General features: G+C 39.3%; 1 protein-coding gene and 1 long non-coding RNA gene across 3 annotated transcripts in view; both read right to left on the reverse strand.

Moving 5' to 3' along the window:
- Nucleotides 1–239: 239 nt before the first annotated feature.
- On the reverse strand, nt 240–1,177 carry LOC139041104 (uncharacterized). The gene is made up of 3 exons (XR_011495705.1): nt 1,053–1,177; nt 869–952; nt 240–372 (listed from the first exon to the last, which is right to left on the reverse strand). It is a non-coding gene; the product is annotated as an uncharacterized lncRNA (long non-coding RNA).
- Nucleotides 1,178–13,357: 12,180 nt separating this feature from the next.
- DDX10 (DEAD-box helicase 10) overlaps nt 13,358–25,863 on the reverse strand; it is a 277,654-nt gene continuing 265,148 nt past the window's right edge. The window contains exon 18 of one of the 2 annotated variants that reach the window (XM_014844397.3): nt 13,358–14,468. In XM_014844397.3, the coding sequence (XP_014699883.1) occupies nt 14,291–14,468 (178 nt within the window). In that variant the 3' untranslated portion in view covers nt 13,358–14,290. The remainder of the gene's footprint in view (nt 14,469–25,863) is intronic. The other variant, XR_011495704.1, reaches the window with a different exon arrangement.

Here is a 25,863-nt window from a genome sequence, read left to right on the forward strand (position 1 = left end):
CTGGTACTGGTGAACACCTCCAGGCCATCCTCCCACCAAACAGGGCAAGCAGGATGTGGTCCCCGCCATCAGCAAGGAGAGCACACCCTCTCCCCAGGCCCAGTGGCACTGCCTCTCCACCATTAAAGCCTTGCAAGGCGAAACAAGGCCCCCAAACGTAGCCCTTGGAGTCCCACAGCACAGTGCCCTGGATGCAGACCTTCTGTTCCCAGTATGAGTCAGTGAGCTGCTCAACCAGTCACATGGAAAGTCAGCTGAGACAGTGAAGTGCCTGGTGAGGAGGCCCAGCTTTGGAATTGGATAGGCTGGTTCAAATCGTGGCTCTGTGTGATACTGAAGAAGGTCACTTAACCTCTCAGCCAGTTTCCTTATCTGTAGAATGGGAAAATAATCTCCTCTCAGAATTGTTGTCTGGATTAACACCAGGTGTTGTGCAAATATACAGAGGCTACTAACTCAGGATAGGGGAAGAAATCAAGGAAAGCTTCTGAGAGGAGGTGGTAGCAGTGATCAGGGAAAAGTAGTGAGGACTGGTTGGGGAAAAGGGTGTTCTTGGCAGAGGAAATAGCGTATTCAGAAGTCCGGAGCTATGAGAGAGCCTCTTGTACCAGAACCAATAAGGCCATGAGCACTGGCAGTAGTCTAACACCACTAAAGGCAGCTGCTTTCTTGGTGAAGCTGAAGGTCATCAATGTATCTGTGCATATGATTTCTGATATATACATCCATGTAACGTCACTAACTTCTAATGCTTCCAGGCTGGTGCCTCACAGAGGAAGCATTTGCTGACAGTGAACATCTGTGCCCTAGAGGTACTCAGTGGTGGTGATGGGGATGCGATTTTAAATTTAATAACATTTTTACCTACTTGTGGATAGGTTTCTGTTAAGCCCTGGGGCCTTTGGATACAGGCTAATTTGCACACAGCAGAGACACACTGGTTTGTTTTTACCTAGAGCAAGAGACAATATATAGATGAGGATAAAAATTCTAATTGGATAAAGGTAGTTAGACCAAAGGAAAAAACAAAAATAAAAACCCTTATGAATTACCCAGCTTAGAGGGTTACAGGCAATGCATCCAGCTGGAGCACCAAGCCCATCACTCAGGATAACTGACAAGCTGATGTTTCAATGACTCATCTTTGCAACGGCAGGGTCAAGACTAGAGGTTGGGAGACGCGTTTTAATTTAATAAACCATCTGCAAGAAATGCACAGCTTTCAGTTTAGTGTCTTTGGCCTCCCTATATAAATACTTCTACATGAAGGTCCAGTACATCTCTAATTAAAATCTAAATTGCATTCAAGATATTTACATCCAAAGAATGCCATTCTTTTTTTGCTGCTCAGCAAAGACCTAGATCACTGAATTGTGAGTTAATATTTCCAATGCACCATTTTCCATTTTCACCTAGGTGCCTGTAACCTTGCGATGAATATAACAAGCCTCATTTCTTCTCCTGGAAGATACAATAACTGGCACTTCATAAAAAAGTCAGAAATCTTCAAATGATTCACCCCATCAGCAGCATAACAATAGCTTAGAAAAACACTGGATTTTCAGACACAACTCACATGTCAGAGAAGTGGGGGGGTGGGGGAGGGAAAGAAGTGCACCATATAGCCAATTAAGTCTACAAATAGAATAGTAACTGCAGGGCTCCATGGTCCACCCCAGCGATTGTCACCCTGGGTGCACATTAAAATCACCTGGAAGAGATTAAAGGTGACTAAGGAGATGAGGCAACTAAAATTATCCAAAATTGCAATTGATGAAATTTGAATAAGGTCTGTGGATTAGTGAATAGTATTGTATCTATGTTCATATCCTGGCTTTGATAATTACATGGTGATTATGTAAGACATTAATGTTTGGGAGAGCTGGGGGAAGGATATATGGGACTTTATAGTATTGTGCATCTTTTTTGTAAGTCTGAAATTATTTCAAAAGGAAAAGTGGGGGGGGAGGGGAAGGAATCAAAAAAGAAATCTCCCAGAAAGCCTTTAAAAAATACCAACGTCTGGGTCCCACCTCAGACCAATTAAATCAAATCTCTGGCTATGAAGCCTGAATATCAGTCTTTTTAAAAAGTCCCTCTGGTGATTTTATTGTGTAGCTAGGATTGAGAACCACTGCTCGAGTAAAGTTAGGGTAGGTGAACCGAGGCTGATTCCCATTTTATCACATCCTGCCCTACGACTTCAGGCAGGTCATTTACTCTCGCTATGCCTCAGCAGCCTTATCTGTAAAACAGAGATACTTGGCTGTACCTGACGATACTGATAGTGTCAGGCTAAACAAAGAGTGTGGAGAGAAAAGCTTTACAAACTTTCAAGAACTAGGGAAACTCAAGGTGCCAGTGAGTCATTCCTTCCGAAGAGAAACTTCAATACTTAAGACCCTGGATGACCTTCAGAACACAATGACATGCTGGTAAATTAGTCAGGGGTAATCTAGTGGTCAAAAAGAGAGCAATTCCATTACATCCAGGGTTCCTTCCTTTCAGCCATCTCAACCCAACCGTTCCCTGCATCTCTAGGGACAGGAACATCCATCCATGGGCCACACACCATCAGGTCCCATTGCTTAGGTTCTTCCTTTTCTTTGACTTATGATCTAAAGTATAAATGGTGCTCTCTACTTCTATTAGTTCTCTCCTCATCTACAATAGTGGTTCTCATACAATACTGTGCACTAGAATCAAAAGGAGGACTTGTGAAAACACAGATTGCACAGGAATGTTCACAGCAGCACTATTCACAATAGCCAAAAGGTGGAAATAACCCAAATGTCCATCAACTCATGAACGGATCAACAAAACGTGGTTTATCCATATGAAGGAATATTATTTGGCCATAAGAAGGAATAAACTACTGATACATGCTACATGGATGAACTCTGAAAATATTATGCTAGGTGAAAGCAGCCAGACAGAAAAGGCTACATATTGCATGTTTCCATTTATATGAATATGCAAATCTATAGAGACAGAAAGTAGATTAATGGTTGTGTAGGGCTTGGGGGATAGGAGGTGAGAGCTAAAGGGTACATGGTTTCTTTTTGAGGTAATGAAAATGTTTTAAAATTGACTGTGGTGATAGTTGCACAACTTTGTGAAGATACTAAAAACCACTGACTCATATTTTAAATGGGTGAATTGTATGGTATGAGAATTATATCTCAATGAAGCTGTTTAAAAAAAATTTTAAGTGTATGTACTTCTCAAGAAAGGAAAAAACCTACATATTGCTAGGCCCCAACCCCAGAGCTTCTGGGGTTGATTCAGTAGATCTAGAGCAGGGTCTGAGAATTTGCATTTCTAACAAGTTTCCAGGTGATGCTGATGCTGCTGGTTCCAGGAACCACACTTTGAGAACCACTGATCTACTGTCTGATTGCCTGATAAAATCCAGAAGGCTCTGTCATGTCCTCTGGATATCTAGAGCTATGTATTTCTTTTTCTGCTTTCATTGTTTTTATACTAGGCTGGTCACACTTAGCATGAGGAAGTGAACTCTTCTGACAGAGGCTGGTGCCTTAACAGGCTCATTTATCTTTGTACAGGCTGCAGACACCCAATGCAAGACACACTCCTGAACATGGGCCTGACACTGGCAAGCTACTTTCTCAGGGAGTTGATAAGACCATTTCATGGCATTTGATGTGACTGGCTTGGAGAGGAAAAACAGCCAATAGTCCTTTCCAAATGTGACCATCCCTCATCATAGACCACTATTTGGAGTTAACATTCTTCAATTGAAAGTGCCTCATTTGGTATTTTGTATCAAAATCCTTATTGCTATTATAATATGCACACCTGTTATCCTACCAGTTCACTTCTACAAACTTATTCTAAAGGAAATAGTAACATATGCATGCAAAGATTTAATCCTAAGAACATTCATCATAAATGTGTTCAAAATCAAAAATTTAGAAACTACTTAAATGTCTAATCATAAGACATTAAATGATTCATCTGTTGTGTGTCATTTTTAAAATAAACTTTTCGGGGCTGGCCCTGTGGCCGAGTGGTTAAGTTCGCGCGCTCCGCTGCAGGTGGCCCAGTGTTTCGTTGGTTCGAATCCTGGGCGCGGACATGACACTGCTCATCAGACCACGCTGAGGCAGCATCCCACATGCCACAACCAGAAGGACCTACAACAAAGAATATACAACTATGTACCGTGGGGCTTTGGGGAGAAAAAGGGAAAAAATAAAATCTTTAAAAAAAATAAATAAATAAAATAAACTTTTCATTTGAAACTGCTAGACTTACAGTCATTATGAAGCTAGTACAGAGTTCCCACATACCTTGCACCCAGTTCCCCTATTATTATCTTACTTTATTATGGTACGTTTCTCACAATTAATGAACCAATACTGATAAATTATTAACTAAACTCCATGCTTTATTCAGATTTCCTTAGTTGTTACTCAGTGCCCTATTTCTGTTCCAGGATCCCATCCAGGAGACCATGTTACATTTCATCATCATGTCTCCTTAATCTCCTCTTAGCTGTGACCAATTCTCAGACTTTCCTTTTTTTAATGACTTTGAGAGTTTTGAGAATTACTGGTCAAGTATGTCGTAGAATGTCTCTCAACTTGGATTTGTCTGATGTTTTCCTCATTAATAGACTGGTGTTATGTGTTTTGGGGAGGAAGACTACAGAGGTAATGTGCCATTCCCATCACATCCTATCAAGAGTATACAATGACAGTTGATGTTGACCTTGATCACCTGGCTGAGGTAGTGTTTGTCAGGTTTTTCCACTGTAAAATTACTTTTTTTTTTTTTGCTCTTTTCATACTGTCCTCTTTGGAAGAAAGTCACTATGTACAGCCCACACTTAAGGAAGAGGCAGTTATGTTCCACCTCGAGGGCAGAGTATCTACATAAATTATTTGGTATTCTTCTGCACAGATTTGTCTCTTCTCTCATATTTATTTATTCAATCATTTATATCAGCATGGACTAATGGATACTTGTTATATATGCTGGGTTATAATTCAATACTACTTTATTTTGTTGCTCAAACTCTTTCAGCTTTGGCCATTGGGAGCTCTTTCAGTTGGCTCCTGTATCCCTTTGGCATACCCACACATTGTGGGTTTTTCTTCTTTTTGAGGATTTTCTTAACTGACACAAGATGCTCCAGGCTCAGCTTATACATTTCCTGCCCCAGTCCTAGAATCAGTCATTTCTCTAAGGAGCCCTGGTTCCTTTTGTCACAGAATGGTATTAGAAACCAAGATCTGGGTGCTAGATGTCCTCATTGCTACTGGGGTGTGTTTAATGGAATTTAATACATCATTGAAAATTATGTTGTAAATGATATTTAATGTCTGCCAACTATTAAGAGAAAAAAGTAGCTTAACAAACATATGATCCCAGAGATTCTTTCATATATAGAGAAGAAAATACACTACAATATTAACAATAATTATCTCTGGGCACTCAGTGATAGGCAATTTTTATTTTTTGCATTTTGCATAACCATAATTTTAAAGGTTCTACAGCAAACAAATATTCATTGATAATGTGAGAAGAACATGAGCTTAGAAAGCTCCTGTACATGACTGACTGGAAGTCAGAGGTACTTACTGACAGAGTGGGATTAGAGTCTGAAGTCAGAGGCTTCTGCTCCAGCCTTGCCCCACTGCACCGGGTATCATCCTCACCATGGCCCCAGCATGTAGCTCTAAGGGTATAACCAAGGGCAGGCTGAGGAGCAGACACACCAAAGGATGACCCTTTGACAGGTTTCACCCTGGATTAAGACCTTTGACAGCACCTATCACCAAAAAAATTGTGATGCAATCTCCCTTTACCTAACTGAAAATAGTACTAAATTATAAAACAAAAAATTCATATGTATGTTGAAATTATGAATTAGCCAGCTTAGAGGGTTACAGGCAATGCATCCAGCTGAAGCACCAAGCCCATCACTCAGGATAACTGACAGGCTGATGTTTCAATGACTCATCTTTTTGGCTGGGTCTGGAACATCTAACATGGCTTCTTTCACATGTCTGATGCCTCATCTGGGATGACTGCACTGGCCAGTAGTCTAGCTGGATCTCAAGAGCAGTCTTTGGTTTTACTAGTGATAACTTGTCTTGGGCACTTACTATGTCTCACATACGTTGTTTCACTTAATTCTCAAAAGAGCTATTGGAGGTGGATATTAGTATTAGACTTTACAATAGACTAGTATGGAGCTCAGAAAGGACAGGTGTTGTGTCTAAGTACACCAGCTATGTAAGTGGCAGAAACCAATTAACCAGTACTAAGAGTTGGAGTTCCAGTCCAGATCTGTTCCATTCCAAAGGGTCTAACAATACTGCCAATATACTGCTCTCAGTAGCCTAGGGTAGCACTGACTTGATTTTCAAGGCATGAGAGCAGCTCTCAAAACAAGCAGACAAGTCTTTGGGACCCTCATACCCAGGACTCAATATATCTCCTAGGACTAGTTCCTTGCTGCTCTACGGCTGGGCAAAGTCATTTGGTGGGGCCTTTGCCCACTTCTATACTCAGCCAAGGGCTTTATCTTCTAAACTCAACTTTTTTCTCCCAATGTAAACTCCGAACCTAGCTGGGTATTAGGCAATTAGGGGTACATTTTAGCGTGAATGACTGAAAACCTCAGTTTCTTAGTCCTGACAGGGCTATAACTCTTCTAAAAGAAAATTTCATTAATCCATATGGATGTTTAATTGGTAGGATATATCCATTCATTCACCAAATATTTGTTGAGTGTTCACTATGTACCATTTCCTGGCCTAGGAGCTGGGATATGGCAATTAACAAAGACACTCTCTGGCCTCAAGGAACTTACTTTGTTTGGCAGGTGTGTGGGAAAAGGGGAGTAGCATGGAGACAGACAAAAAACAGTGTCAGAAGGTGATAAGTGCAATGAAGGAAAATAAAAGGATAAAGAATGACTGGGTAATTAAGAGGGTGCTATTTTCTACTGGGTGGTCAGAGAAAGCTTCTCATAAAAATCTTTGCATAAAATGCCACGCAAGTACCTAAGAATCCAGAACTCCAGGCAGAAAGAACAGCTAGGAGTCCAGTGAAACAAAACGGAGTGAGGGAAGGAAGTTGTTGATGACATCAGAGACAGGACAAAGCATAGAACTTTGTAGGCCATGAAAAAGACACTAGATTTTATTTCAAGTGAGATAAGAAGCCGTCAATTTTGAGCAGAGGAGTCACATAATCCAGGTATATGATTTAAAAGGATCATTTTGTCTCCTACGTGAGGAAAAGGGTAGAAGAAAGGAGACCAGTTGAGAGGTTATTGCAATATTCCTGGAAATGATGGCTTGGAATAGAGTGGAAATGAAAGTGGGAATGATGGTAAGAAGTTAGTTTTCGGATATATTCCAAAAGAAGAGCTGACCAGATTTGCTAATGTATCCGATGCAGGATGTGAGAGACGAGAATGTCTCCAAGGTTTCTGGCCTGAGAACAGATATGATATTTAATGAGATGAGAAAGAAAAAGGAGAGGAAGATTTGGGGGAAAATTAAAAGTTCACCCTGGGACATACTGAGATGCTTGTTAGACATGCAGGTAGATGGTGACTACAGTTGGATATGAGTCTGGAATGCAGAGAAGCTGGGCTAGAGATATAATTTTGAGAGTTATCAGTGTATAGATGGTATTTTATACCATGAGAATGGAGGAGATCACTCAGGGAGTGAATGTAGATAGAAAAATCCAAGGGTTGAGCCCTGAAAGTTAAGGAGCACCAAGAAAAGGAGACTGAAAAGAAGTAATCAACAAGGAGAATAGAGAGACAGTGGTTCCCTGAAAGCTAAGCAAAAAAGTGATTGAAGAAGGTGGGAAAGTCAGATTCTACTAAAAGGTTGATTAGGATGAGCCCCAACAATTGATCTTGGATACAGCATGGAAGCAGTGGTGACGTGACAAGAACTATTTTGGTAAAGTGACAGGAACAAAAGCTTAATTAGAGGTTTAAAAGTGAAGGAAAGATGGGTCTGGCCCAGTAGTGTAGTGGTTAAGTTTGCTTGCATTTCGGCAGCCCAGGGTTCACAGGTTTGGATCCTGGGTGTGGACCCACACACCGTTCATTAAGCCATGCTGTGGCAGTGTCTCACATAGAAAATAGAGGAAGACTGGCATAGATGTTACCTCAGTGACAACCTTCCTCAAGCAAAAAGAGGAAGATCGGCAACAGATGTTAGCTCAGGGCCAATCTTTCTCATCAAAAAATAAAAGGGGAGAGCTGCCAGCACCCACCTTACCACTGCACCCTGAAAGTGTAATATTCAGAAGTGCTGAGATTACCCTTTGTGTTGGAGAACACATCAGCGGACATCCTAGGCAGGCTCTCCAAAGAAGAGCACTGAAAGCCTTTCGTCGTTCTAGTAAATATGAAAATCATCAATCACACTGAAAAGGAACAGATAACTGGTGCTGGCCATGAGTCTCGCTCAGGGAAAGACCCACCACAAGAATGTGAGGGAATGGCCTAGAGACTGAAGGACGTGCTTCCTAAGGAGGAACAGTGCATGAGACTGTGCATGAAAATGCCTGCTGAGGTAAAGGGCATGTCTAAGGGCGGCAGGCTAACATATGGGTGCCTTGGTTGAATGCTGTAAGAGATTTCTTAAAAAAGCTGAAAAGGCAATTCAGTGGAGAAAGAATCGTTTTTTCAACAAATGATGTTGGATTAATTGGATATGCTTATGCAAGAAAATGAAGTTCAATCCACATCTTGCATAATATACAAAGATTAATTCAAAATGGAGCATAAACCTGAATGGAAAATCTGAAATCATAAAACTTTTAGAGGAAAACATAGGAGAAAATCTTTGTGACCTTGGGATAGACAAAGATTTCTTAGACATGACACCAATCGCACAATCAATAAAAGAAAAATAAATTGAACATCAAAGTTAAAGTTTTGCTCTTCAAAAGAAAATCAGGAGACAAGAGAATGAAAAGACAAGCCACACATTGGGAGAAAATATTTGCAAATCACGTATCTGATAAAGGACTCGTATCCAGAATATCAGAAGAATTCGTGAATAAGAAAACAAGCAACCAAAGAAAAAAATGGGCAAGATTTTGAACAGACACTTCACCAAAGATATATAAATGGCAAATAAGCACATGAAAGGATGCTCAACATCTTTAGTCATTAGAGAAATATAAATTAAAATCACAATGAGATACTACTAGACTGATTAAAATGGATAAAATTAAAAAGATTGATCATGTCAAGTGCTGGTGAGGCTGGAACTCTAATTTTACTGGTGGGAATGTAAAATGGTACAGCTACTTTGAAAGACCATTTGGTAGTTTCTTAAAAAATTAAACATGTAACTCCCATATGAGTCAGCCATTCCCACTCTCAGGTGTGTTTACCCAAGAGAAACAAAAACATGTGACCATAAAAAGTCTTGTATACAAAGGTTCACGGCAGTTTTATTTGTAATTGCCAAACACTGGAAGTTTTTTCACCTGTTGGTTAATAGGTAAATGGATAAACAAATTGTAGTATGATTCATACAATGGATTATTATTCAGCAATAAAAGGGAATGAACTATTGATATATGCTGCAACATGGATGAATCTCAAGATAATAATGCTGAGTGCAAGGAACCAGATAATATACTGTACACTGTGTGATCCCATTTATAAAAAATTCTAGGAAAAGCAAATTAATCTATAGCAACAGAAAACAAATCAGTGGTTGGCTGGGAAATGGGGGAGGGGAGAGGAGGGTTGCAAGGGAGACAGGGATTACAAAGCAACGTGAGGAAACTTTGGGGTGATGGATACATTCATTATTAACTGTAGTGATGGTTTCATGGATGTACGCATATGTCAGTAGTACTAACCAAACTGTATACTTTAACATGTGCAGCTTATTCAGTATCAATTATATCCCAATAAAGTGTTTAAGAAAAAGACTGGGAAGGAAGAAAGCACAGACAGGGAACAGACACAACTCTTGAGGAGTTATACTATAAGGGAAAAGGGAGAAATAGAGCTGTGGCTGGAAATGGATTAGGGGGAGTTGTCAAGGTTTTGTTTTTAAGATGGGAGACATAAGAGCATGTTTGTTCACTGATGCAAATAACTCAGTAGAGAGGGAAAATTGCTAATACTGCAGAGAAAGGGGACAACTGCAGGAGTGACATCCTTGAGAGGGTCAGTGGAGATGGGATCCAGCACACATGCAGGGGGTTTGGCCTTAGGCAGGAGAGTGGATAGTTTCTCTCCAGAGACAGGAAGGATGGCAGAGAGCGCAGGCACAGATGCAGCAAGGTGGATAGATGTGGTGCACAAGTTTACAGAGGGTCTCCTGACTATATCTATTTTCTGAGTAAAATCAAAAGGTCATCAGCCAAGAGTGAAGAAGGGGAAGACGTTTTGGAGATTTAAGATGAGAGGAAAATGTGTGAAATAGTTGTTCTGCAGTAGGAGAGAGAATAAAACTAGGAAAGCAGCACTGAAGGCCCCTACAGGATAAGGGTCATGAATTTTCTAGTGAGACCAGTCCACATGGTTGGACAGTTTTCTTCATTTGCATCCTGCAAAGGTGCTTGGGAAGTAGGCCCTGTTCTTTTAGACTTCACACCCATCAGAAGTCTTGCTGCCTTCAAAACAGCCCCTGTTCCCCTGCTGCCTTGGCTCTATCTCCGTGCCGTGCTTTATTTTTCTTCATAACATTTATCTCTACCTGGTCATGTTTTATATGCTGGTTTGCTTGTCCATCCTTGCTGTGTGTCTAGCACTTAGAACAGTGCCTTCTAGGTACACAGAAGGTGTCGAAGGGACAAAATCTAAGGGCTTCTCCTCTTTCCCCCCACAAAATTCCACATATTTATACCCTGTATCTCCGTGCCAATTTCTTCTGTTGGCCCCTTACACTTCTCTACTTTACTGTGTCCTGGCAGACTGTACAGATTACACCTATGGGCAGCTTGTTTTCTGGCTTTGGTTGGGGCCCTGGGGGCCACTGGCAGGAATCTCTAGAGAGGCTGGAGAGTGAGGTCATAGAATTTATTCTTTTGGCTGGTTCCCTGTGTCACCTCAGGCTGGCTGCCCATGTCAATTGAAGGTCAAAAATCACATGTCTCTTCTGCTCCTCTCTTCCCTCATCCCTTCAGGATGAGGAGTGGTAACACTTCTATTACTAGCCTCCGTGAGACCACCCTTTGGGGTTTCCTTACGCCCTGCTCTGGCCTATATAAATAATCCTTTTATTAAATCCTCTTGGAATGATCCTAATTTGTGTGCACCATCTGTTTCATGCTGGGACTCTGACAGAATCCCTATCTGTGAATAATGGTTTTAGTAACTCTCTGAATTCCATTAGTGCCTTGCTACTCAAATGCGGCCACCGGCCAGCAGCATGCCATAACCTAGGAGCTTGTAAGAAATGCAGAATCTCAGGCCCCACCTTAGACCTGCCGAATCAGGATTAGCACTTTTAAAGATCCTCTGGTGCCTCCTATGCATGTTAAAGTCTAAGTAGCATGGCATTAGAGTAATCTGAGTTTTACTGAAGCTCTTTCTGTTACTAAAAACCCCAAAGACTCAGACTAGGTCACGCAACAGGGTCTTACACCTCAGGCAGTAAAGGAGACAGACTTGTTAAGAAATCTAAGAATAGGACACAGGAGAAGGTGACAACTTCATGGAGATGGGGGTCAGTGTGGATCTCAGAGACCTCAACAAGGGGAGTCTGCAAGTCTGCTGCTCCAGCCTGGATCATTACTCTCCATGGATTTGCTTCATGCTGCATGACCAACTGGATCCCTCACCATTTACTCTCTTATCTATTGCCAGAGTACTTGTTCACTTAAACTTTGCCTAACTCCTAATCTGGCTCACTTTTGCCTATCATGTATTCCCTAGTCTCTCTCATAACCTTATTTTGCCCACTACCCAAATTTCAGTTTCTAAAGAGTAAGAACATTATTCGCCCAATTCATCCCTGTGTGGGCAGAGCTTTTTGCACCAGCTTCTCTCACAGCTAATGGCTAGCCTTTGAGTTAAGTGTCAATTCCTGATTCAGCAGGCATCGGTAATACAGTATAAAACAAGTCTGCCCTGGGCTGTCTGATCAGCAGGGGCTGTGGAAGAAAATCACATTATGATTACATGTCTAGTTAAAATGGTCTTAAAAGATATGAAACAGGGTTTTCAAATCTTGGTTGCAGGCTCTTTCCTCTTTACCTACACCATTACCTCCCATCCTCGCTCCCTCCCCACACTTCCCAGGAATATCTGCATCCTCTGGCAGACTCTAACAGTCATGGAGATGACTTTTTATGTTCAGGGTATTTCAAATATTGTGTAACAAAATTAATTACATTTAATTAAATTTATCCATTTTTTACAGCCCCAAACAAACCTAAAATGCCATGTTAAGCTTATGAGATGGCAGTCCTCCAAAGGGTTCTGCTGCCGGGTATATCTGCTATCAGAGTCTTAGGCAGTTTTAGGGATCATTTTACATGAGTTGAGTCTGATGAATGGCCTCTCAGCCTCAGTTAACCATCAGGCAAAGATCAGTCGCCGGGTCCCAGGCCAAGCAACTACCTACATGTCCTCCCTACTTCCTGCACTCCAGGGACAGCTTCCTCCTCAGACAATAATCTTCTTTCTGCCTGCTTTCACAAAGCACTAAAATTATGAGTTTGCTTCTCTTTTTCCTCCACCATGTGGTAGCAGGGGAGGGAACTGTTTGTATTTCTCACAAGTACAGGGCCTGGAATATGGCAGGTGCTGAATTTATTAACATTTATTGATTGAAAGAATGCTCTTGTTCACTGGTTACGTGTTTCACTCACCTTGTGTACTAGTCAGGTTTTTCTGTGATAACTCCCTAAGTGTCAGCGGATTTCTTGCTCCACAAGTTTGAGAGGTGACTGTGGAGTTGCAGGTCTGTTTCACATCGTCTCTTCTCATGTCCAGACTGAAGCAGTGTCCTCTCTTTGGTCCCTGTTGGTCTCAAGGTGGAAGCGAGAGGGCTGATGGACACATCAATGCATCTTAAAGCCTCTGCTTATAACCAGCACATAGTTACTTCCATCACATTCCAAGGGCTAAAGTAAGTCACAGGGTCAACATCATCAGCAATGTGGAAAAAATATGCTTCCCATAGGGAAGGAGGGGGCTGGAGGGAATATTTGCTGAACAATAACATAATCTACCATGCATTGTTACTTGAGTTTTCTATCAACACTATCCTGATGTTTTAGTTAGTTTTCAAAATCAGCAAACTAAAATCTCCTACAGTATAGTGTATATTAAAGGCAGGATACGTTTAGTACCAGAGACAGAATACACCTCAAAGTAGTTAACACCAAACAGAAATTTACTGACCCATAACTAGGAAGTACAAGGACTGGATCTGGTTGAAGCAGGGCTTTCTCTCCATCTCTTCACTCTGCTCACCTTGATGTGTTGGCCTTATTCTCCCCAGCCTCTCAGAGGTGGCCTCCATTTGCTAGAAAAAATGGCTGCAAGACATTTGCAGAAGGCCTACAAGCTACTATATGCCAAGAGACCAGGTTTTAGATCACAAAGTCTTCAGATTCAGGACTTTTATAGATTTTATAAATGATAGCTAGCAAATCTGCAAATGTAAGTTAAATGGTATCTTTAAGAGGGCTAATTTAGGAATATGAAAAATTTACTATTTCAGGAATTCGCCAAGCATTTTAATCTTAAGAACTTTCCCTTGACAGTGCTCTCAGATTACCGGACGTGTTGAAAACAGCAATTTTATAGGAAATATGTTTATTATTGATCATTTCAATTCAAAAATACTCATTCTTTCTCAGGGCTGGTCCATTTTACTCAGTCTCTTTAGAGATATTAAATAATCAAAACTGTGAGCAATTTTGTTTAACAGTACATAGAAACTTCTGTAAGGTAAGCAACACAGTAATTTCTAACAATGAAACAAGGTCTCCAGAATTTGCCATTAAAACAAAGGAAGCATTTCCAATGACAAGATGTAGGGACCCATGGATAAAATCTAACACAGCACATGCTGGAAAATGGGATCAGGAAATTTTATGATCCACCCTCACTCTGAGTTTGCTCTTGGATGATGCAAGCACATCCCGTCAAAGGGGCTTAGAGATATGATCACTTCTATCTGGAGAATGGGTCCTTTGGGCATGGGACTCATGTTATCTAAGTTTCCCAAAACCAATCATTTTTTCAACTTCTTGTCCATACAATCATGACCAGAGATTTCAAGGAGAAGACAAGAGCAGGAAGTATCTAGCTTTGATTTTTTAGGAGATGTAACACCAGCTCTTCATCCTCTGCTAAAGACAGGCCTGTATCCAAAGGCTCTAAGGTTTCCCACTTGGCCTTCTTTCTGTTAGAACTTGTGGGTCGCATGTCTTCCACTTCACCGCTGTTCCTTTTCCTCATTCCCTGCATCTTCTTGGTATCACTGGTGGGAACAAATTTAATGATTTACTTTATAAACAAATAATTAAATTCATTATTATGAAACCAAACATTTATAATAGGACAAAATTACCGATAACAGTTGCTAAAGTGATATTATTATTAAGAGAGAAAGAAACATAACATCTTCAGGATATCTATATCATAAGTACCTTCCCATTAATGGATGGGGGGAGAGGGCCTATATGCACTGGGAACTGTGCAGAGTAGTTTGAACAGACTGTCTCATCCAATCCTCAGAATAATTCTAGGAAACTATGGCTATATTATCCACAATTTGAGGACAATGAGAGGCCCATAGTCTGGCTCCAGACTGGCTCCAATCTGTGCTTGTCCTGCCACATCAAATCATCTCTACTTAAAGTTAGGTTATCCTTTAGACAGCAGTCTGTGGGCTAACAGATATCAGGATACCAAGCACTGATTCTAATATCTGTTGCATTAAGTTGTGATATATAGATCATGAGTACACTGGAACCTAAAATGTTAAATTAAAAATTACTTAAGACTTCATATAAATTTACCCCATTTAAAATATGTATCTAGAGGCCGGCCTGGTGGCACAGTAGTTAAGTTTGCACGTTCTCCTCCTCGGCGGCCAGGGGTTCACCGGTTCAGATCCTGGATGCAGACATGGCACTGCTTGGCATGCCATGCTGTGGTAGGCGTCGCATGTATAAAGTAGAGGAAGATGAGAATGGCTGTTAGCTCAGGGCCAGTCTTCCTCAGCAAAAAGAGGAGGACTGGCAGTAGTTAGCTCAGGGCTAATCTTCCTCAAAAAAATAAATAAATAAAAATAAAATAAAATATGTATCTAAGACCCACTCATAGCGTCAAGAAAACATAAACATTATTGCTGTATTCTACACACACCTGAGGCACAGACCATAAAAATAAAGCTAATTTCAGAAGGTAGAGGAAATCACTAGATATATTAAAAATAGAAGAAAAAGGAAAACATCCTCAAAACATTTTGAGATATCATCATCATGTTCAAAGATGATTCAATTATTGGATACAAGATTAAAACAAAATAAAAAACCCATGCAGTAGCAACCATATATTAAGGGCTTACTAAGGGTCCGGCACTGTGCTACATTCTTTACATAGATTACATCATTTATCTTCATGAAAGTCCTTGGTGTACAGAGCGTTAGCCTCATTCTACAATGACAAGAGGTTAAATGACTGGACCCAGATTACACACATGGGATTCAAACCCAGATGTAAATAACTCTAAATTCAGCTCCACAGCCAGGCTATGGAAAGCAATTTGAGTTGACTTGCTTTAGTCAACATTTGGATGATACTAATGGAAGGAATTAGCTGTGGAAAGAGCATTGCTTTGGCATTGACACAGTCAGACCTTGGGCAATCTCCACTAACATTTCTAAGCCTTGGTTTCCTTACCTGTAAAGATGGGGATTATACAATTTACTTAGTAGAACTGTTGTAAGAATTAAATGAAATTATATAAGTGTAAGAACATAGTAGTGCTCAATGCATGTTAGTTTCTTTTCTGCCTATAAATGATTCCCTTTCAAATAAATACTTACATTAACATTATAAACAGCCAAAAAAAAAAAAAAAGAGAAAATCATCACAGAAACATTTCAAGCAAATGATGCATTCCAAAGGAGAACAAATTGCTCAAGTTCCAATGGACTCTATTACTCCTTAAGACAGCTTGAAGATCAAAGTAATTCTGCCTATCTGGATATCCATTTTTGATCAGATTGAAGCAAAGCTGTAAATAATTTCCCCATTTATCACCTGGAAATGCCCAGTGCCCTGACTCAGCAGCCATTCTCTCTCACCATTTGGAGGAAAGACAAACCAGGCAATACTATGAGGTTATTTAAACCCTCAAATAACTGCATTTTAAAAGGCCTGGAGAGAAGATCATGAAAGAGTTTCCTATGATGGGAATTCAGTCAGCAAAGAAAGCAATTCTTAGTGGAAAGGTGCCTTTAAAAAAAGCATTGAGTCCAAATATGCCTGAGTATGTCTGGTCCTGTGCCAATTCCACTGGATTACAGTGCTATGATTTATTTGGTATAAGGTAATAATTATTTTTTCCTGCTTGTACTTCCAGTGCATCTCAGAGCAGCTCATCAGAAAAAACCTAAGTAGTGGGCTTTACTAATGTATCCTTTATTAATGTGCTCCTGCACATTATACTCCCTGTAGGAAATTAAGCTGGTTCAGCTAATAAAAGGAAGACGGGAAATTTATGTAGCCCAAATATTTTCACAATTAGCTGCTTTGTGGACCAATTCAAATTCTAGAAAGGTATTTTATACTATGTTCCATAGCAAATAAGTAGTAACTTATATAACAAATTAATTATTATTAAATAATATTATAGATATCCTATAGGTAATTACCCCAAAAGGGGGATAATGTAATCAATCTAGAAAACATTTAGTAAGCAGAAAACAAAATGTGGTCACAATCTGGTCTCTTAACTAATGCCTCTTCTGGGGCCGGCCTGGTGGCGCAGCCGTTAAGTGGGCATGTTCCGCTTTGGTGGCCTGGGGTTCACCGGTTTGGATCCTGGGTGCAGACATGGCACCACTTGGCATGCTGTGGTAGGCATCCCACATATAAAGTAGAGGAAGATGGGCATGGATGTTAGTTCAGGGCCAGTCTTCCTCGGCAAAAAGAAGAGGATTGGCAACAGTTACCTCAGGACTAACCTTCCACAAAAAAAAAAAGAAAAGAAAAAGAAAAAAGAAATGCCTCTTCCAAATAGTGTGGCACTAGAGAGTGATGTCAGCAACATGGCTGAATAAGACAGTCCTTGTTCATGTTACCTCACAACAATCTGGCATCCCTTAACAGACAAAAGTGCCTTTGTGGGAGCTGTGAGATCCAGCACTATATGCCAAGGGACTCAGGGGTCGTCTCGCCCAACTGTGCATCTGGTAATAGGCACAGAGACCTTGGACCTGGCAATGGCCCATGAACCAACTCCAGTCCCTCTTGGCCATGGGAGAACAATCATCCAGGGACGAGAGAGTTTTTGTGGAAGTCCAGGTTTCCAGTGGAGAAATTCCAGCATACCAATAGAGCAAAAAATATGAATTTGGATGTATTAGAGAGAATAAGAGGAACAGTCTGACTTTATTCACAGCCCCCAAGGCGGCATAGCTCAGGGCCAAGAGAGATGTTCCTTGCCTGTGATTTCTCCCATGGAGGAAAGTGAGAAGATGTGAGTGAGCACCCAGCTCCCTAGCTATGTGGAACGCTGCCAAAGAGGCCAATTTCTCTTACTGCATCTCCCCCCTCCCACCCTGCTCACAGAGTACTAAATCATGAGCTGCATAACTGGGGGTCAGGAAGAGACGGGGGAGCAGCAGACAGAACTCTCTGAGGGAATTAAAGGGATGCAGATCCTACTAACTGCATCACAGACACCAAAAGGAGCCTGCCCATAAACCGCTGGGGACGCCTTGCCTGTGAATCCTTCCAATTAGTCGACAGGCATCATCAGCACTCCACATGCCTCACCCATACACACCCTGGTCAGCTCCCTGTGCAGGCTACAGAGAGGGGTGGTGAGAGGGAGCTTAGGCAGATGGCTAGTGAGCATATGCAGAGAGCCAACCTCAATCTTCAGGCCAGGGAGAGACCACAAACTTCAGCTTTAGTGTCACCCTTGGGAAAACAAAGGGAAGCTGTCAGGACTTGATCTGGTGTGTTGCAGAATTGAGAGAAGGCATACAAGCTTAAGAATTCTGCCACAAGAGGGAGCAAAAAGTGTGGAGCAGGCATATCCACAGAAGGTCAAATAAATCCTCAGAATCCCTAGCAGAAGTGACAGGAGATATTTCTTTCCTGAAGGCAGTTAGGAAAGACTGGAGGAGGTGACTCCTACTGCAAATGCAAAAATAGCAATTGAAAACTTCAATGAAAATGGAAAATCAAGGAAACATGACACCACCAAAGTATGACAATAATCTTCCAGTAACCAATTCCACAGACAAAGAGATCTGTAATTTAATCCAATATGGAATTCAAAATAACTGTTTTAAAGAAGCTCAATGAGTTAACATGAAAAAACAGAAAGAAAATTCAGTGACATCAGAAAAACAATCAGTGAACAAAATGAGAAGTTTAACAAAGAGACAGATCACAAAAAAGAACTAAGAAATTCTGAGGCTGAAAAATACAATGAATGAAATGAAAACTGTGAAAGAGAGCATCAACATCAGAATGGATCAAGCAGAAGAAAGAATTTGTGAGTTAGAAGATAGGAACTTTGAAATTATCTGTCAGAGAACAATAAAAAAAGAGTGAAGAAAGCCTATAGGATCTATGGCATATCCTCAAAGAATTAATTTGTGAATTATTGAAGTCCCAGAAGAAGGAGAGAAGGTTAAAGGGGCAGAAAGATTATTTAAAGAAATAATAGGTGAGAACTCAAATCTGGTGAGAGATTTATATATCCAAGTTCATGAAGCTCAAAGGTCCCCAAACAAATTTAACTTAAAGAGATCTTCTCCAAGACACAATAAAACTGTCAAAAATAATGACACAGCCAGAATCTTAAAAACAGCAAGAGAAAAGCAGCTTGTAACATACAAGGGAACCCCCATAAGTCTATCAGTGGATTTCTCAACAGAAAACTTGCAGTCCAGGAGAGAGTGAGATGATCTATTCCAAACAGTAAAAGGGGGGAAAAACCCTGCCAATCAAGAGTACTTTACCTGGCAAAGGTGTCCTTTAGAAATGAAGAGGAGATAAAGACTAACCCAGACAACCAAAAGCTGGGGTTGTTCATAACCACTAGACCTGCCTTACAAGAAATGCTGAAAGGAGTTCAAGGTAAAAATGAAAGGATGCTAATTAGTAACATGAAAATATATGAAAATATCCACTTTCATATAAAGTATAGTCAAATTCTGAATATTCTAATATTTTAATATGGTGATGTGTACACCACTTAACTCTAGTATAGAGGTTAAAGGACAAGGGCGTTAAAAATAACTCTAGGTATTAAAATGGCAGAGATTTTGTACGCAATCAAAGTTAAGTTGTTATTAGCATAAAATAGACTGTTACATCTACAAGATATTTTATGTAATCCTTATGGTAACCACAAAGCAAAAACCTACAATAGATCCGCAAAAGATAAGGGAATCAAAGCACACCACTACAGAAAATCATTGATTCACAAAGAAAGCAGCAAGAGAGGAAGAAAGGAACACGAGAACTATGAAACAGCCAGAAAACAATAAGATGGTATTAGTAGTCCTTATCTATAAATAATTAAATTAAATGGATTAAATTCTCCAATCAAAAGGTATGGAGTGGAAGAATGGATAAAAACATGGATAAAAAGAACAAGACCTAACTATACACTGCCTATAAGAGATTCATTTCAGTTTTAAGGACACACATAGGCTCAAAATGAAGGTTGGCAAAGATATTCCACGCAAGTGGAAATCAAGAGAGAACAGAGGTAGCTAAACTTATAGTAGACAAAATAGACTTCAAGTCAAAAACAGTAATAAGACACACAGTAGATCATTATATAATGAAAAAGGGGTCAATTCATTAAGAGCATATAACAATCATAAACACAGACTCAACATTGGAACACTACAATATATTAAGCAAATACTAACAGATCTGAAGGGAGAAACAAACAATAATACAATAATAGTAGGGGACTTTAATACCCTGCTTTCAACAATGGCTAGATAATACAGACAGATAATCAATAAAAAAAAAAATGTTGGATCTGAACTATACTTTAGACCAAATGGAGCTACCACATATATACGGAACACTCCACTCGAAAGCAGCAGAATAAACATTCTTCTCAAGCACACATGGAACATTCTTCAGGATAGATCATATGATAGATCACATAATGAGTGTTAGCAAATTTAAGAATACTGAAATCATACCAAGTATCTTTTCCAACCACAATGGTATGAAACTAGAAATCAATAACAGGAAGAAATGGGAAAATGCACAAATATGTGGAAATTAACACAATACTGAACAACTAATGGGTTCAAGATGAAATCAAAAGAGAAATCAAAAAATATCTCGAGGGGCCAGCCCAGTGGCATAGTGGTTAAGTTCGTGCTCTCTGCTTTGGCAGCCCAGGGTTCGCAGGTTCAGATTCCGGTGCAGACCTACACATTGCTTATCAAGCTATGCTATGGTAGCATCCCACAGAGAAAATAGAGGAAGATTGGCACAGATGTTAGCTCGGTGATAATCTTCCTCAAGCAAAAAGGAAGACTGATAAAAGATGTTAGTCATCTAAAAAGATCTCAAAATAAATCACCTCACTTTATACCTCAAGGAACAAGAAAAGAACAAACTAAGTCCAAAGTTGGCAGAAGGAAGGAAATGACAAAGATCAGAGTAGAAATAAATGAAATAGAGACCAGAAAAGATCAATGAAACTCAAACTAGTTTTTCAAAAAGATAAAGCTGACAAAACTTTAGCTAGACTAGGAAAAAAAAGAGAGAAGACTCAAAATAAAAAACTAAAGAGCAAACATTACAACTGATACCACACAAATACAAAGGGCTGTGAGACTACTGTGAACAATTATATGCCAACAAATTAGATAAACTAGAAGAAATGGATAAATTCCTAGAAACATACAACCTGCCGAGACTGAACCATGAAGGAATAGAAAAGTCTGAAGACCCCATAATGAATGAGGAAACTGAATCAGTAATCACAACCTCCCAACAAACAAAAGCCCAGGACCAGACGGCCTCATTGGTGAATTCTACCAAACATTTAGAGAAGGAATAATACTAATCCTTCTCAAACTCTTTCAAAAAACAAGAGGAAGGAACATTTCCACATTCATTTTACAAGGCCAGCATTACCTTGATACCAAAGACAGCGAAGGATATTAAAAGGAAAAAAAACTATAAGTCAATATCCCTCATGAATACAGATGCAAAAATTCTGAACATAATATTAGCAAACTGAATTCAACAGCACATTAAAAGGATTATACACCATGATCAAGTGGGATTTATCCTGGGGATGCAAGGATGGTTCAATATACCCCCCCCCAATAAAGGTGATTCACCACATTAATAAAATAAAAGTTAAAAATCACAATCATCTCAATAGATGCAGAAAAAGCATTTGATAAAATTCAACATCAATTCATGATAAAAACTCTGAATAAATCAGGTATAGAAGGAAAGTATCTCACCATAATACTCTATATGACAAGCCCACAGCTAACATCATACTCACTGGTGAAAAGCTGAAAGCTTTTCCTCTAAGATCAGGAATAAGACAAGGATACCCACTCTCACCACTCCTATTCAACATAGCACTGGATGTTCCAGCCAGGGAATTAGGCAAGAAAACGAAATGAAAGACATCCAAATCAGAAAGGAGGAAGTAAAATTGTCATTGTTTGCAAATGATATGATCTTATGATACACAAAATCCTCAAGACTCCAACAAAATCTTTTAGAACTAATCAATGAATTCAGTAAAGTTGCAGGATACATAAATTAGTAGTGTTTCTATATACTACCAGTGAATTATCTGAAAAAGAAATAAAGAAAAGTATCCCATTCACAGTAGCATCAAAAACAATAAAACACTTAGGAATAAATTTAGCCAAGGAGGTGAAATGTCTGTACACTGAAAACTATAAGCCTTTGATGAAAGAAATTGAAGAAGACACAAATAAATGGAAAGATACCCAGTGTTCATGGAACAGAAGACTTAATATTTTAAAATGTCCATACTTCCCAAAGTCATCTATAGATTCAATGCAATCTCTATCAAAATCCCAAAGACATTTTTCACAGAAATATAAAAAACAATCCTAAAATTTGTGTGAAATCACAAAAGACCCAAAAATAGCCAAAGCAATCCTAAGAAAGAACAAAGCTGGCGGCGTCACACTTCCTGATTTCAAACTACATTACAAAGCTACAGTAATCACAACAGTATTGTGATAGCATGAAAACAGACACACAGACCAATGAAACAGAACTGAGAGTCCAGAAATAAACCCTTGCATATGGGAGCCAAGAATACTCAAACGGAGAAAAGACCATCTCTTCAACAAATGGTACTGGAAAAACTAGATAATCACATGCAGAAGAAAGAAACTGGACTCCTATCTTACACCACTCACAAAATGAACTTGAAATGGATTAAAGGCTTAAACATAAAACCTACAACCATAAAACTCCTAGAAGAAAATGTAAGGATAAAGTTCCTTGACATATGTGTTCCAATGATCTTTTGGATATGACACCACTGTTTTGTTTTTTGCACAAGCAACAAAAGCAAAAATAAATAACTGGGACTACATCAAACTAGAAAGCTCTGCACATAAAAGAAGCAATCAACAAACTGAAAAGGCAACCTACAGAATGGAAGAAAACATTTGTAACCCATGTATCCGATAAGAGGTTAATATCCAAAATATATAAGGAACTCAGGCAACTCAATAGCAAAAAAACCCCCAAACAATCTAATTAAAAAATGGGCGTAAGAACAGAATAGACATTTTTCCAAAGACATGCAGATGGCCAACAGGTATATGAAAAAATGCTCAACATCAGTAAGCATCAGGGAAATGCAAATCAAAAACCACAATGAAATATCACCTCACATCTGTTAGAATGGCTTTTGACAAAAAGATAGGAGATAACAAATGCTGGTAAGGATGTGGAGAAAAGAGAACCCTTGTAAACTGCTGGTGGAATTATAAATTGGCATAGCCACTATGGAAAACAATATTGTGGTTTCTCAAAAAATTAAAAATAGGACTATCATACGATCCAGCAATCCCACTTCTGGGTATACATCCAAAGGAAATGAGATCATGATCTTGAAGAGATGTCTGGACTCCCATGTTCATTGCAGCATTATTCACAAAAGCCAAGATATGGAAACAACGTAAGAGTCCATCAGTGGATAAATGGATAAAGAAGAGGTGCTACACACACACACACACACACACACACACACACGTATATTATTCAGCCATGAGAAAAAAGGAAACCTTGCCATTATGACAAAATGGATGCACTGTACTCTGAGGGCACTACACTAAGTGAAATAAGTCAAACAGAGAAAGACAAACACAGTATATCACCTATATGCGGAATCTAAAAAAACCAAACTTGAAGAAACAGAGAGTAGAATGGTGGTTACCAAGGGCTAGGGGGTGGAGGAAATGGGGAGATATAGATCAAAGGGTACAAACTCCCAGTTATAAGATGAATAAGTTCTGGGGATCCAGTGTATAGCGTGATGATTATAGTTAACAGCACTGTTAGATACTTGAAGGCTGCTAAGACAGTAGATCTAACTGTTCTCACCACATACACACACAAATGGTATGTGATGGTATTAGCTAACAGTAGGATGGCAATCATTTCACAATATATAAGTATACTGTACTTTAAAATCTAAAAACAGTTTTCTTCAAACTATAAAAATTCTTCTAGAATGACAAAAATATAAAACACAGACAACACAAAATGCTGGCAAAGATGTGGAGCAACAGGAACTCTCATTGATTACTAGCAAGGAATTGAAAATTTATGTCCACACAAAAACATGCACATGAATGTTTACAGCAGCTATATTCATAATTTAGCTAAATATTCATAATTCATAATTATAATTCATAATTATAGCTAAATATTCATAATTGCTAAAACTAGGAATTAACCAAGAAGTCTTTCAACAGGTGAACAGATAAACAAACTGTAGCACATCTATATAATGCAATATTACTCAGTGATAAAAAGAAATGAACTATCAGGCCCTGAAAAGACATGAAAGAACTTTGAAAGCATATTGCTAAGTGAAAGAAATCAATCTGAAAGGACTACACACTGTATGCTTTCAACTATATGGCATTCTAGAAGAGGCAACACTATGGATATAGTAAAAAGACCAGTGGTTTCCAGGGGCTGGGAGGCAGGGAGAGAAAAAGGAGAAAGGGATGAATAGGCGGAGGACAGGGAATTTTTAGGGCAGTGAAAATACTCTGTATGATACTATAATGGTAGATATACGCCATTATATATTTGTCAAAATCCACAGAACGTACAACAGAGTAAACACTAATATAAACTACGGACTTTGGGTGATAATGATGTGTCAACATAGGTCCATCAAGGATAACAAATGTACCACTTTGGTGCAGGATGCTGACAATAGAAAAGACTGTGTATGGGCGGGGGGTAGTATATGGAAACTCGACTTTTTGTTCAATTTTTACCATAAAAATGGAAATTGCTAAAAAAAATAGTCTATTAATAAAAAATTCAAATAGTTCAAAAGAATTCATATGCCATCAACACATAACTTAAATTATTAAGCATAAAATACATTAGAGTTTTCTCCTCATCCCCAAAGAACTACATGTTGCTTTAATTCATAAAAATCCTAAATTACTTTCCAGTCTTCCATTGCAGCCCTCAGATCATCTCAAGTTCACTCACTTATTCTGATGAACTCCATGCTGCCATACTCCTTTCTAATGAGTTGCCACTTTGTGGACTAGAATAGCAGCTGTTTCTTATCCTGATCACCTTCCATGAAATCAAATAGCATTACAGTCAGACACATAGCTGAAGGATGATGGGATGAAAAAGAGGCAAGGAATCTCCTCCGGCAGGAATGTACATAATTGTATAGTTATAATTATGCTATTAGGGTATATATTTAAATTTTAATAATTGCCCAAGCAATTCATGGTTAGAACATTAGGATGAATTATTCCCTCTTTACTTAAAGAAAAACCTTTTAATAATGCTTCAGGTCTCAGCTCAGAGATATTTTTTCTAACCACCTCACATACAGTGAACTCTCCCGATTCCTCTCTCATTATTCTACAGTTATCACTTTCATGGCCCTCCATCACCATCTCTTTTCTATTTTTTGTTTACTTCTTAATAGTCTGTCTCCCTCACTTGAGTGTAAGCTTTGTGAGGACTGGGATCTAGTCTCTCTTATTTATTGCTGTATACCAGGCACATAGTAAACTTTCAGTTTATTGCATGCCTGGATAATGGGAACGTCAAAGGAGAACAGATAGGTAAGGGCATTTCTCACACTCTAATTTGGTAAAATGGACACTCTATCCACATGTAGAATTGGAGCGAGTCTATCCATGTGTAGAATAGGATATGTTACATGAAATTACTTTCACTGTATCATTCATCATTTCAACCTAGTCTGTAGTATATTTTTGCAGACTGTTTTGAACAGAGAGGCTGCCACATTGTAAATCTGGGGACTGAAGGAATGATTTTGATGTGGAAGAAAACAGAAAGCAGGATCAGAGGACATTAAATTCTATTCTTGTAAAGGTATATACTCAACTCCCACAGCTTTGATT

Source organism: Equus asinus, chromosome 20 (assembly GCF_041296235.1).
Source record: "Equus asinus isolate D_3611 breed Donkey chromosome 20, EquAss-T2T_v2, whole genome shotgun sequence".
Classification (NCBI taxonomy): domain Eukaryota; kingdom Metazoa; phylum Chordata; class Mammalia; order Perissodactyla; family Equidae; genus Equus; species Equus asinus.